General features: G+C 35.7%; 3 protein-coding genes across 5 annotated transcripts in view; all 3 read right to left on the bottom strand.

Annotated features, from left to right (window-relative positions):
- Nucleotides 1-232: 232 nt before the first annotated feature.
- On the bottom strand, nucleotides 233-2,092 carry LOC111389796 (myb-related protein 306-like). Its single transcript, XM_023014770.1, has 3 exons — nucleotides 1,588-2,092; nucleotides 1,316-1,445; nucleotides 233-1,124 (listed from the first exon to the last, which is right to left on the bottom strand). Exons 1-3 carry the CDS (start codon nucleotides 1,718-1,720, stop codon nucleotides 458-460), a joined length of 930 nt encoding a protein of 309 aa, XP_022870538.1. The 5' UTR covers nucleotides 1,721-2,092; the 3' UTR covers nucleotides 233-457.
- Nucleotides 2,093-3,408: 1,316 nt separating this feature from the next.
- LOC111389783 (probable GTP-binding protein OBGM, mitochondrial) lies at nucleotides 3,409-9,366 on the bottom strand. 3 transcript variants are annotated; one of them, XR_002701794.1, is made up of 7 exons: nucleotides 9,271-9,333; nucleotides 6,353-6,652; nucleotides 6,121-6,229; nucleotides 5,574-5,656; nucleotides 5,370-5,432; nucleotides 3,926-5,254; nucleotides 3,409-3,789 (listed from the first exon to the last, which is right to left on the bottom strand). XR_002701794.1 is itself a non-coding variant. In XM_023014752.1 (6 exons), exons 2-6 carry the CDS (start codon nucleotides 6,482-6,484, stop codon nucleotides 4,052-4,054), a joined length of 1,590 nt encoding a protein of 529 aa, XP_022870520.1. In that variant the 5' UTR covers nucleotides 6,485-6,668; nucleotides 9,271-9,366; the 3' UTR covers nucleotides 3,409-4,051. The 3 variants fall into 3 exon arrangements, 2 of the variants coding, with proteins under 2 accessions (XP_022870520.1, XP_022870519.1); XM_023014752.1 differs by having other exon boundaries at nucleotides 3,409-5,254; nucleotides 6,353-6,668; nucleotides 9,271-9,366; XM_023014751.1 differs by having other exon boundaries at nucleotides 3,409-5,254.
- A 1,905-nt stretch (nucleotides 9,367-11,271) lies between these two features.
- Nucleotides 11,272-12,656, bottom strand: part of LOC111389805 (F-box protein At5g07610-like) — a 9,156-nt gene continuing 7,771 nt past the window's right edge. The window contains exon 2 of the mRNA XM_023014783.1: nucleotides 11,272-12,016. Coding sequence (XP_022870551.1) covers nucleotides 11,272-12,016 — 745 coding nt within the window. The remainder of the gene's footprint in view (nucleotides 12,017-12,656) is intronic.

Raw genomic sequence — 12,656 nt, forward strand, 5'->3', positions numbered from 1 at the left:
AGCCATTCATCTTTAACGAGTTAATTTAAGTATCAGGATGAGAAACTGTGTTAAGGTAAAAATAAATAAATTTTTCTATGTAACTACTTGTGCTTAGTGAGAAATCCTTCACTATGCAAGTTTTTGGAGCAAAACCGGCGAAAATTTGTAAAATTTACTATGAATGAGAGAATGATGGTAAACTTTTAAACGAAGTGGTTTAAGTCTGAACTTAAAATATATTAACAGATAATTAAAGATGGCAAAAGTAAAGATGGATTGATGAAAAGAGACCTTCAAAGTCCATCAACAGAAAATAGAAGTTACAGATTTCGAAAAGGAAGCAGTAGAGAGATCCAACTTTTTGGTTCCCTAGAACAAGATTCAAAGACTGATCCCCTCATTTTTGGATCATATTTTCTTCATAGAATAAGTGACTCATCTAGCAAATTAGGTGCTTATTTTAACTGAAAATGAGCTAGTATATTGGTGGGAGTCCCATAACTTCTTCAACTTCATGATTTGCAGATTCATCCAGAAGCCAATTCTCAAGAAATGACAGAGGAGGATTATTTTCCATCTTTGGCTTCAGCTCATGCACATCTAACTTAACTTTTTCTTCATCATTTCCACTTATCTCAGAGCCCCTTTGACTAGAATCACAAGACTTGTCACGGACTAATCCATTTCTGCTTTGATCAAAAGACAAAATGGATTCAAATTCATCCCTTGGAATTACTTTATTTCCCTCTTGCTGATCAACCCTCAATCTATAGTAATGAACTGATTCTGCAGTAGCAGTAGTACCCTCACAACATTCAGCAGTGGGATTGTTTTGAGAACCAATCTTGGGAGATGACATCCATCCTTTTAGTAATCGGGATATATTCTCTGCGCTTGAGGCATATATTGAATTAGAATTTTCGGTTAACTTGACGTCGCTTGATGAATCATTCTGGCTGCTACTGTTGACACCCCTTTCGTTATAACTTGTGGACAGAAATCGATAATTTGGTAAATCGGATGCCAATTGCGTATCAAAACCTGATTGAAGTTTCTTGATCTTTTTCTTGAGATGAGTGTTCCAATAGTTCTTGATATCATTATCTGTTCTTTGTGGAAGGTATGAAGCTATAGCTGCCCATCTGTCCAAAACACAATACTACTAGACAATGATGAACAACACCAAAAGGGAAAAAACAACTTGTGTAACTTTTACGTCTAAGAAAAGAAGAATTGCGCGCTAATTACACAATCAAACTATTAAGGAAATGGTCTCAGATGGTAGGAAAATATCAAGGACAAGTGAGATGGTTTCGAAGATTTTAAACATTACTTGTTTCCCAATAAGGCTTGAAGATGGATTATCATCCCCTCTTCATGTGGAGTGAAGTTTCCCCTCTTGATTCCAGGTCTCAAGTAATTAGTCCATCTAAGCCTGCAACTCTTGCTGCACCTCAACAAACCTGAACAAGCAAAGAACTTTGATCCATCACAATGTGTAACAAGATCAAAATCACACATATAATTCAACTAAACTGTCTTTCTATACATGAACAAATCTTGATAGGAAAATCTAAAGATCGAAGATTCAAGATTCAAAGATACCAGTGTTGGTAGGTACTGATCGCCAATTTCCCGGACCATGTTCTTGGATATAGGAAACTAATACTATATCTTCCTCTGGAGTCCATGGTCCTTTCTTGATACCAACTTTATCGCAGCAAGGAGGCCTTCCCATTTCTTCCTCTCTGTGTCTGTAGTGACAAGAGTTTGTGACGGGTTTAAATACAGGGTCTTACTCACCTGAGTAAAAAGTCTAAGGTGGATCCCTCCAAATGATAAGGGGAAGTTTAATTATTTCCATCTTCTTCTGTTTCTCTTGAAAGGATCACGTGGAGCTCTTTATTTTGCTGTCCTCAAATTGAAACTTGCATCCCATGTTAATTTTCTTTTGATTGTATTATTAATTCAGAAATAATAATTTCATATTATAGGCAATAAGTTATCAGGCCCCCACCCCCTAATAGCCTCATGTAAAATTTTATTGTTTGCTACAAATGATAGAATAGACTGTTAATGGCGAATGGTGAAAAGTACAAAATGGAGCAGTCGAGTCATTTCAAATTATATTCCCTGAATTTTATAACAATGCCAAAATGCATAGAAAAATATGCCAAAATGCATAGAAAATTTTTCTATGCAATATTCAATGTTGTAATATACACAAGTCTTTTGAGTTCGAGTTAGGTATGCAACCTAGCCAAGCCACAGATTGGAGGAAAGATCCTCGACCCTTTTACACTTCTAGCTAGATGCGTATATGAGAGGGCGTTTGACACCCATTTTTACGGAAAAGTGAACTTTAGAATAATAGATTGATGGAAAATGTGTAGATGAAAAATAAGGAATTTTTTTTTACGTGCATGTAATATTATCCTAATGAAGAATGTGTGGTTAAAAAGAACAAAGAGACAAATGTATTTTGATTAAAATGAGAATCTAACGAGGCCTAAATCTCACCTATGATAAAAATTTATATGCATTTGGAAATATTAGAAGATGGAAGGCTGCAAAAGATTCGACTTTGTTCATAACGTGGGATCGAACAAAACAGTCAAAAAAAAACATTCATATAGACAATCTTAATTAATTTTAAAAATCACAACTTCTTGGAAGAGTAGGACCGAGGTCTTTGTTCACTTAACTTTTTAATCTAATTTCCATAAAACGTGAAGGAAATCCACGTGCATATATATTAAATTGTTGTAACAATTAGATGAGAGAGCCAGCACAGTGACCCCCAGTTTGGCCCCTATTTTTTGAAATAAAAATGGGTTAAATAGTATTTTTTTGAAAAACGAGTTATTGAAAAAGAAGGAAATTTTTTTATTTACTTGTAATATTATTTTATAGAAAATTGTATGACTAAAAATAAGAGAGAGAAAAATGAAATGAAATTTAATAAGGGTCAAACGAGAGCTAAATTAACGACCGAAAGAAGCAAATGTAGACTAACATGTGTTTTCTTACACGGGAGAAGGTTGGAAATGTTATTTTTGTTTCATTTTCTTCCAATTCACTTGCAAAAGTTAAAGAAATCAACAAAGCAAGCACAAGAATGATATGTCAAAAAATTGTTTTAGTCCGGTCAGGTTGTGCTGAGCTTCTTTTTAAATAGAAAATACGTGCCAGCCATATATCCAGACCATTTTACACCTCTATTCCAACGAAAAGAGAATAAAATGAACCTCCTAATTGATTGAGATCCATTGAAGCCTTGGTTTTCCATCTTGTACGAACAACATTCGACACAATCATAGATATAAGCCAAAAGGCAAAGTCTTCTTTAAAGCCCATTTGACAAGACTTTTGATTCTATTTTTTGTAAAAGAGCTTCCTCAATAAGCCACCGATCAGCATCCTTATAAACTCTTTCAACTGGAAGAAGCACTTTCAAAAAATTCTCCAAATAAATAAGAAAGCAACTCCATAGCTCAAAAGCCCCGCCAACAGAGCCATTAGGGTGTTATGAAAGAAGTCATTAACTCATTAAATCACAATAATATGATCTCCTTTCAGATGTTCCAAAGGATTTGTTTTCTTCAACTGGAACTATAACTTCAATCTGTTTGACGCCCAAAAGCAAAACAGGAGAGAAATCAAGTATTGGGCTGTACATGTTTTACCCTCAAGATAAAAATGCCTCTCAGGCACTCACCTGGAAAGCTAAGTAGGGATATCAATATGTGGCCTAGGCGGGAACGGCCTATTGGTTTATCACAAGTTGTGTCGTGTATGGACCCACCTCTACATCCAGGCGCAGGCAGTGGTGAGGTTAACCATAGAGGCCTGCGACCCAAGCCAGCCAGAATTTTATGTATAAAAATTATCCTAATCTTACTAACGACATTTATGAATGCCACAGTGAGAATAAAATAGTAACCAGAGGTTGTCCGAGTTTCTGACATCCTGATACATTGATGAAAATGACATAAATGAACTGGTTCCGAGTGTAATCCCTGACTGCTAGAGACGGTTATAGTCACTAAACTCCAGGAATATCGGCCACCTAGTCGGTCATTATACCGTCTAAGTTTAATCTGGATGTCTCTTCTCCATTCACAAGCATCTTCAAACCAGCTTTTAACTCTGGTATTCCTTCTTCGAGAACAGCACAAATCGGAAAAATAAGAACGCCAGGCACCCTTTGTCTTAATTCTTCATAAACTTCTTCCGTCCCTGCCTCGTCAATTTTGTTTGCCACTACTAATGATGGTCGTTCGGACAAACCATCATGATAGGACTCTAATTCCATTATCAAATCTTTTAGTTGTTCCCATGGCGGAATACCTTTTCTACCATCTAGGGCCGCAGCCAAGTCTACCACATAAGCTAAAACTTTAGTGCGTTCTATATGACGCAAAAAAGCATGTCCAAGGCCACGATTTTTATGAGCTCCTCGTATAAGCCCTGGAATGTCGGCCACAGTAATGGAAATATCGTCATAATTTAAGTTCCCCAAGTTAGGCCGTAAGGTTGTGAAGGCGTAATGACCTACTGTAGGTTTAGCCCTTGATATAGCCCCAAGAAGAGTACTTTTACCAGCATTTGGAATACCTACAAGTCCAACATCTGCGATACTCTTCAGTTCTAACAGAAAGACAGCTTCAGAACCAGGCAAACCAATATTAAGTGATGCAAAGTCATTGTCATCAGAAACTTCAACATTTAAGTTGTCATCCTTGTGCATCTTAGAACATTTTGCAGAACGCACATTGCCCATGCCACCATTCCCTCCACGGGCAACTATTATTTGTTGGCCAGGCTCTGTTAACTCTGCAACATTAATTTCTACAAGTTCTGTCTCCTCCACATCTTCTTCACATTCTGTTCCAGATGCATTACTGTTACTGGCCCAATCCTCCAAGTCACTACAGCTTTGTTCCTTCGAAAAATCATGAGCTTTATGTTGAGTCCTGGATTCATCTCTGGAAGGTGAGAACTGAGTAAAAACTTCAATTGGTGAAGTACGAGCTGATTCTTTGACGTTTTGTTTATATGAAGTAGCTGAGCCATCACTAGTACTGTCTATTTTCTCCTCCTTCACGATTCTGTCAGTAGGAGGAGACTGTTGGGAATAATCACATGAATCAAAATCAAATGTACCAGGAATGTCCCAGGGGTCCAAGGATCCAGAAGATTTCTTCTCAACTAAAGAAGGAATTTCACCTTCTAAAAGATGAATTACAGTACCAACAGGTACCACAACAACCTATCATATACACACAAACAAGTTTTCTGTCAGTCTAAGGCATTCTTCCTTAATTTATAAGCTACTAAAGATAGAAGCTGAAACCTAACAAGACGAACTGATACATAAATATAACCTTATCAGCTCCTCGGCTTCCTATCATATTTTTCGGAGCCCCATTTCCCCCTCTCCTTGCATTCTGGGCCATTTCAGAAGTACTATTAATAAAAGATTTTCACAGCAGAAAGCCAACACATAAATGTCCTCATACACACGCTACCAAGGTAGAAGAAGTGGGAAGACAATCATAATGCAATGAATGTGGTAACAGGTAACATACAATATGATGTTGGAGACCGCTGAAGTCCCAAACTGTTGCAGAGCATTCTAGGACTACGTCGCCACCTCTTCCACCATTCCCACCTGTGTTAGGTCATATCAAAATCAGGAAGGAAATCATGAAAGTCGACAGTAGCAAATTGAACTCGTTTTTATCCGTTATCTTTCATTATTCAAATAATCAGGAAGACGCTATTGGGAAGAGAGAAACTATAATCACTTGTAGGTATTAATCCTTTCAGGTTTTTAAGCTCAATCTGATATCAAGAAAAAGCAAGAGAAGCTTCTTCCTTGTTAGTATAATTTTTCTGTTGTCTATAACCATTCAATGATAGCACAACTTTGCAATATCAATAATTCACGTGCTCTTGAACTTAAATTCTACAAGAAAGATGAAAAATGATTCAACTCAATGTGCATCTTATTGAGAATAAATTAGACAAAATGACTAAAACCAAGTGACTACAGAAAAATTGCCAAGTCACTGAAAATCTAAAAGCAGGGAAACTTCAAATAATATCCAGCAATTACTAGTCAGTGAAACCCACCATCAGGTGTACCGCGGCGATCATGACGGCTACGACGAAAGCTGCAACAACCATTGCCTCCATCACCTCCTTTAGCCCATAACCTGAACCGGTCTATCATCCTTCGCTCCTGCAACATTATAGAGGAAATCAAATTACATTTTATAAAAATTCAATAAATTAATTGCATACATGACGTGCATGCACGGACAGATGTCGAGGGGAAGAGAGAAAGCAGAAGCAGGGGGAATACCTGTAATGGTGCTAGTTTTGTTTTCTTGTAAGAAATATCTGAACAAGAACAGGCTTGGAGAAGCCATGGTGATCTCAAGAATTTTGTAAAAGGTTCAAAACACGGGAGGGATTTCAAACTGCGTAACCACATCTCTACTTCAATTTATAGTCACTTGGAAATTCCCAAATCTTTGAACCTCCGAAGACCTTAGTCACTTGACATATGTGATGCTCTAATCAACCCTTAGTTGATAGAGAAAGTATGAAGAAGACAGGCAGATGTCCCTGTTCCTCACAGGTCCCTCAATTAAAAACTGGGCTTGTGCTATTGGATTCTACATTGCATTAGCAAATCAGAAACTTCCCCAGTAAATATCACCTCAACAAATAAGAACTAGTGAACTCAGATTATTTTTAAGCAAAATAAGGTTTTAAACAACTAGTAAAAAAGTACGATAAACCCAACCCTGAATTGTCATTTTCATCTAAAATACAACCATTCATGAAAGGAACTAACAACCATTTGACATATTAATTATAATGGGTGTGATTTTTGTTATTATATGAAATTGCTCACCCAACCCTGGACATAAGCAAGACTAAGAATAACCAATGAGAAAAGCTCCACCATCAAAGTACAAGAAACGCTTCCCCAAGTGATTAAACACAGAGATAAATTGACCTTTCCTATATTTTCCGTCCAATTTCACTGAATTCCCACCCCCACCTCACCCCTCCCCTGGCCATTGCTATCCAAACACATTGTAATCCACCTTGTTTATACGCAATTTGCCTATTTGACAACTATGATTAGCACCAAGTTCCATATGCACCAGCAAACCAAAGTTGTGGGTCAAGCAAAATGAATATAGCTCACATAAAATGCAGATGAAGAAATGATAAATTATATTAGCAATTGGTATAAAAAGAATGTCTCGTGAACTTTGGGTCCACAAATATGTATACAAATAGATAAAAAGCAGTCAGTCCCATTTAAACATTTTATGAAACAATTAATCTGCTCCACGAGAAAGTGGTGTATTGCTTGATTTGACTTTCAACTTTCTGGAGCCCCTTTACTCATCCAATTCAATCAAACCAAAAAGTAGGTTATTATTCAACACAAAAAAATAAAAAAAAATAAAAATCGAACAATCAAAAAATGTACTGATTCAGAACCACAACTTGCAAGAGGATTGCTCAACTGAAATGGTCTACGGCAATAAGCCGTTAATTTGTACTGATAAGGATAGTTAATTTTACCCCCAGAAATAAAAAATGAAAAGGGGTAGATAAAGCAATTCAAGAACAAAAATAGCAGATAATTATTAAGGGTGCATTTGGTTTGCGTTTCAGTTTTCAGTTTTGAATTTATTTTCAATTTTCTGTTTTGAGGGACCATATCAAGATCTCAATAAACGTGTTTGATTTGTCATTCTGAAAAATAGCCACTCAAAACAAAAAACTAGAAAATGCGTTTGGTTAGAAAATTTTAGAAATTGTTTTATCACATTTATTCAATTAATTTGATCTTTTAGTAAATATAACAATTTCATGCTAATATATTATCAAGTAATATACATTTTAAAGTTGGTGAATTTACTATTTTTTCCTGCTACAAAAACAAAATAATAAACTGATTGAGTAGAAGCATTGCTTAAAGTGCTAACTTCCCTCATTCCTAAATGTATTGCACCCAGTCTTGTTTATTTACAATAGTGAAAAAAATAAACCACATTAATAAACTGAATAGCAAAATGGAAAATAAAATGGACCACAAGGGAAAAGTCGGGAAGACACAGACAAATCATACCACACATTTCTCAAACTTCTATAGCTGCTCTATTCCCCCATATTCATGAACATGGATCATAGGGGGAGCAATTACCATTCGGTGAAAAGTCAGGAAGCAAAATTTCTCTACAAAGAGAGGAGAACTCCATATGAATGGATGGCTACACTTAGGCAGAAGCCTAAGCTTATCTTCTGCCTTAAATTCACACAAACAAACAGCACAGTCAAATGGATCATCACACCAATAATGGCTTTGCAATTGAAAATAGGGAGGTATAAATGAAAGACTGATTAAAACCAGTATCATGTAAGTGAAAAAGTTGCTAGAACTGACCATAGTATGAAAAAGTGGGCTTAAGCATATAGTTCAAGATACTAGACTTGTGAGATCTTCTATAATAGAAGACACTAACTTTGAAATATAGAAATCTTCAGATGGCAAACAGATTAGAGGAACAAGTCTACTGACAGCAACTATTCCTTCAGAATTCAACAAGGCCATGACCTGAATCAAAATACAATGAGAACAGCCGATCCAAGCAGAGCTTTTCAGAGCATAATTACAAGGTTCTTTCAAATATATTTAACTAGTAACTTTCCTCTCCATTTTTTTTTTTAAATTTAAATGCTATAGCACATAGATACCTAGCAAATTACAATAATAACATATTAACTGGGTCCATACCTCAATTGTCTAAACTGAATCCATATATTAATGGTGTACATTAATGACTCTCTGTTCCATTTTTCTATATTCTAAACTTATGAACAAATAAGTAACGTTTTTCTGGCAAAATTTTTCTTTTAGTGATCTTACGTATTGAATTTTTGAATTGGCCAAATAATATGCTTAGTGAGGAGCACTTTGGTCCATGATTAAGGGGCTAATCGATAGTCGAAAATTCCTTATCAGATAAAAAGTTAGCTTAAGACATAGTGAAATCCGAGCACCCCTTTCACGAATCTATTAGCTGAGTATAACAGGCAAGGTTTGGTGAAGAAAAAATGTAGATTTAACTGATAACCCTTTGAGAATATGAAATTTTCTGAGTTCTTGCAATTGGTTCAAGACGTGGAGAAACTTCAACATAAATCGTTGTTTACAAATTTGATTATTTGGTTCAGAGAGAGAAAATTAGGTACCTGCTCGCCGGATTGGAGGACGTCGTCGGAGTGGAGGATGTTGCCGCAGCGAGGACGTCGCCGGATGGGCTTGTTGGCAGAAGGCGACTCGTGAGAGGAGAGGAATTGATTAGGTTGAGTGAGAAGAGGCTAATTGTTTAAAGTTTTAGCCTCCTGAGCCCACGAAAAACAAATGTATTGAGACGAAATGTGTAATTAATTTTTAAAAAAAATAGAATTTGTATATAATATTATTTTATTAAGAAAATATGTGATTGAAATAATGTCAAAATATTATTTAGATCTCGTTTGGTCCCATTCTCATCCTTATTTTTTCTCTCTTTTTTTTTTAAGCACACAATCTTTCATGAAATAATATTACACGTAAATCAAAAAAATTTTATTCTTTTTCAACTACACATTTTTCAAAAAATATTATTCCAACCATTAAAATTTAGAAAGAATAGAACCAAACGAGGGCTTAAGAACGCTTTTAAAAAAAATGAGGCTCAGACAAGGGCTTAATTTGAGTTCAGGCCATGTTCGAATCATATTCTTTTTTAAAAAATCAAAATAATGTGGTTCAAACACACGCTTAATTTAGTTTGACGTGTTTTGAGTTAAAAAATGGTTCTGAATTTTATGTTATATATTTTAACTTATTTTTAGAATGTATTTCAAAAATAATAGATCAAACGTGCTTTGTGTGTTTTGAAAAATTGAAAACAGTCCGAAAAAAGTAAATGTAACGCGCACTAACTAATTAAAAGGGGAAAAAGATATTTTATGAAAATTCTCGCTCTAGAATTAAATTGTATTTTATTCATAAAATGGACTATTAAGCGAGACTCAAAAATTTTGATCAATATAAATTATTTACCAATAAAAATAAATAAAATACATTCTGTTTCGTCTAGGAGTCTGCCCATAGTGATTGTGAATTGACTTCGACAGCACTAAATGGAATTAAAACGTAGTTTTCGTAAAGACAATATTATTCGTCACATTCAATTTTGATATCAATTAATTTTTTATGTTTTAATTCATATTAGTTTTTTTTTTTTTTTCTTTTCCTTGTAATGGACTACGAGATACTCTCACTACTAACTTATTTTATTTTATTATTATGATTTTTTATATTTTGCTATTTTAGCTTCTTGAAAATTCATAAATGTTGTTAAATGAACCTTGTTTGAGGTATCTCATTATTTATATCGAGATATTCGGTATAGGGTTATAAATAATTTTTAAAAATTTGTGTTTTAGTTTCTTTCTAATATACTTGAATCGGGTCTAAATAATATTTTTTTCAATGAATTTTTTAGTATTTTTGGACCATGCATTTGCAGTTAATTGAGGATTTGTCCCTCTCTATGTACCTTCGTTAGAACTTTTCACTCAATTCAAGCTTTTTTCATCTCAAAAAAGACAATGGTTCCTCGATTTTGTTGCTGTGGTTTGTCAGTTGAGCTGAAGTTATCATCGTTGGTTCGCGTTAGTGGCGAACCGGCGTCAAAGATTTCTAACATGTCAGAAGTATGCGTTCGTCCGTGTCATTCTATTCCCCACAAGGGGAAGAGTGTGACCTATAATCTTGCTTCATTTGCTACTGCGTCCCCAATTGTCTATAATTAGGTTGATTGTATTCGATTTTTCATTTCCCCTGCTGTTTTGGGTGACGTTATTGAACGAAAGATTAGTTCGATTTAAAAATGAAAATATATCAAATTTCTGCTCTTCATCACTGTCTATCTAATGCTATTGCTGCCTGACCTCATTCTCCAGTATGCTTGAATAGAGATTTCAAATCCTCATTTGGTTAAGGCATCAGTTAATGAACGATTCAATTACAAATCTCTCACAACCAACATAGATTTATCAAACCAAACACTGCTAAATAAATAAAATTCAAACTTGGCAATTTACAGGAGGATCAAGGAGATTATGCACCTATTCTCAGAATTGAAAAGAATAATCCTCCCTAGAGAATTCATACAACTAATTCAACTACGGGCATCAATCTCAGACGGGTGCTAGCGTCTCGATGAATTGGTAAGCATCAGAACATCCAAATTGCAATGAACCCGGTTGGTAAAATTCCTCTGTTCGCAAGTCTACAAGCACCTCAAAACTCTTGGTACAAAACCTGTAAGCCATAATCTTGCCCGACACATGGAACACCAGGGTGGAATCATTTTCACACTCTCCTCTAATGATATCCAGAACACTAACCGCTTTACCGCTGATCACAGCAAATGCAGCTGGAATTGTAATCAGATCGACACTGTACTTGAGAAACCAACCATGTTTGTCCATCCGCATCTCCCAAACCGATAAAAATTTCGCTTCAGACAGCAAAAGCATCATGTGCAGATGGCCATTTGATTCTGTGAGGAAAGTCTCGCTTCCTGCCAAATATGCCCTGATGGAACCGGGGAGAGCACCAGTTCGCTTTTCAAGAGTGCCATATTGGCGATTAAAGTGAAACAATTCTCCAGTCGGTCTAATCCAATAAATGCAATTTTTCCAGTAAACCCCATTGCAGAATTTCGTGTCATATGGAAGCACAAAATCCCCCCAGCGGTTCCATGTGCAAGTCTTGGAATCATACACTTCAATCTGATACGAATACATCGAATATTCCGTAGTCCTCAGGCAAACAACCTTATAATAGGGTGATTCTGAAGGATCGAAGGCTAAGCTAAGTCCCAGAACAGTTGTACCTGCATTCTTTTCATCGCTGTATAGCGCTATTTTCCTCGATTGCCTAGTGATTGGATTGTAAATCAACTAGTCCTCAACGGCAGTTTCTGGACTAGAACACTTGAGCAATAATTGTTGGGAATCTACTTATACATGCACAGCGGAATTTAAAATATATTTCGATTCCCATCCAATAGATCTCATTGTGTTTGGTTAGGAATTGTGATAAGATTGTACCTTTTCCAGATCTGCAATCCTTTTGCTTTTCTTTTCGTTCCACAACTTTGATTCGCCACCACAGCTGTCCAATTGTCCAGCCTCCAACGGTGATCCACACAGAGAATTTGATTGCAGCCTCTAGGGTTTTCTCTTGTGCTAGCAAGAATAATGAAAACCTTAATGAACCTCAAACCCTAGTTATGTATTTATATAAACCCAAATAGGCTCGGCCCGGTCCGGCCCAATAATTAATTAATCCAATTAATTAAACCCGGTCCGTGAATTAATTAATCCAATTAATTAATTCGAAAATATAAATAACAAATCCAATTAATTAATTTATCCAACGATTGTTAAATTAATCAATTGGCAATTTGCAATCTTCCAATTCTCTTTTGTGTGTGACCCATTAGGTTCCCGACCACGATGCCTAACGACGTGAAATATTATTTTGATCTAATCAAAATTGATAAATTAAAACACCC

This window comes from Olea europaea, unplaced genomic scaffold (genome assembly GCF_002742605.1).
Source record: "Olea europaea var. sylvestris unplaced genomic scaffold, O_europaea_v1 scaffold622, whole genome shotgun sequence".
Taxonomy (NCBI): Eukaryota; Viridiplantae; Streptophyta; class Magnoliopsida; order Lamiales; family Oleaceae; genus Olea; species Olea europaea.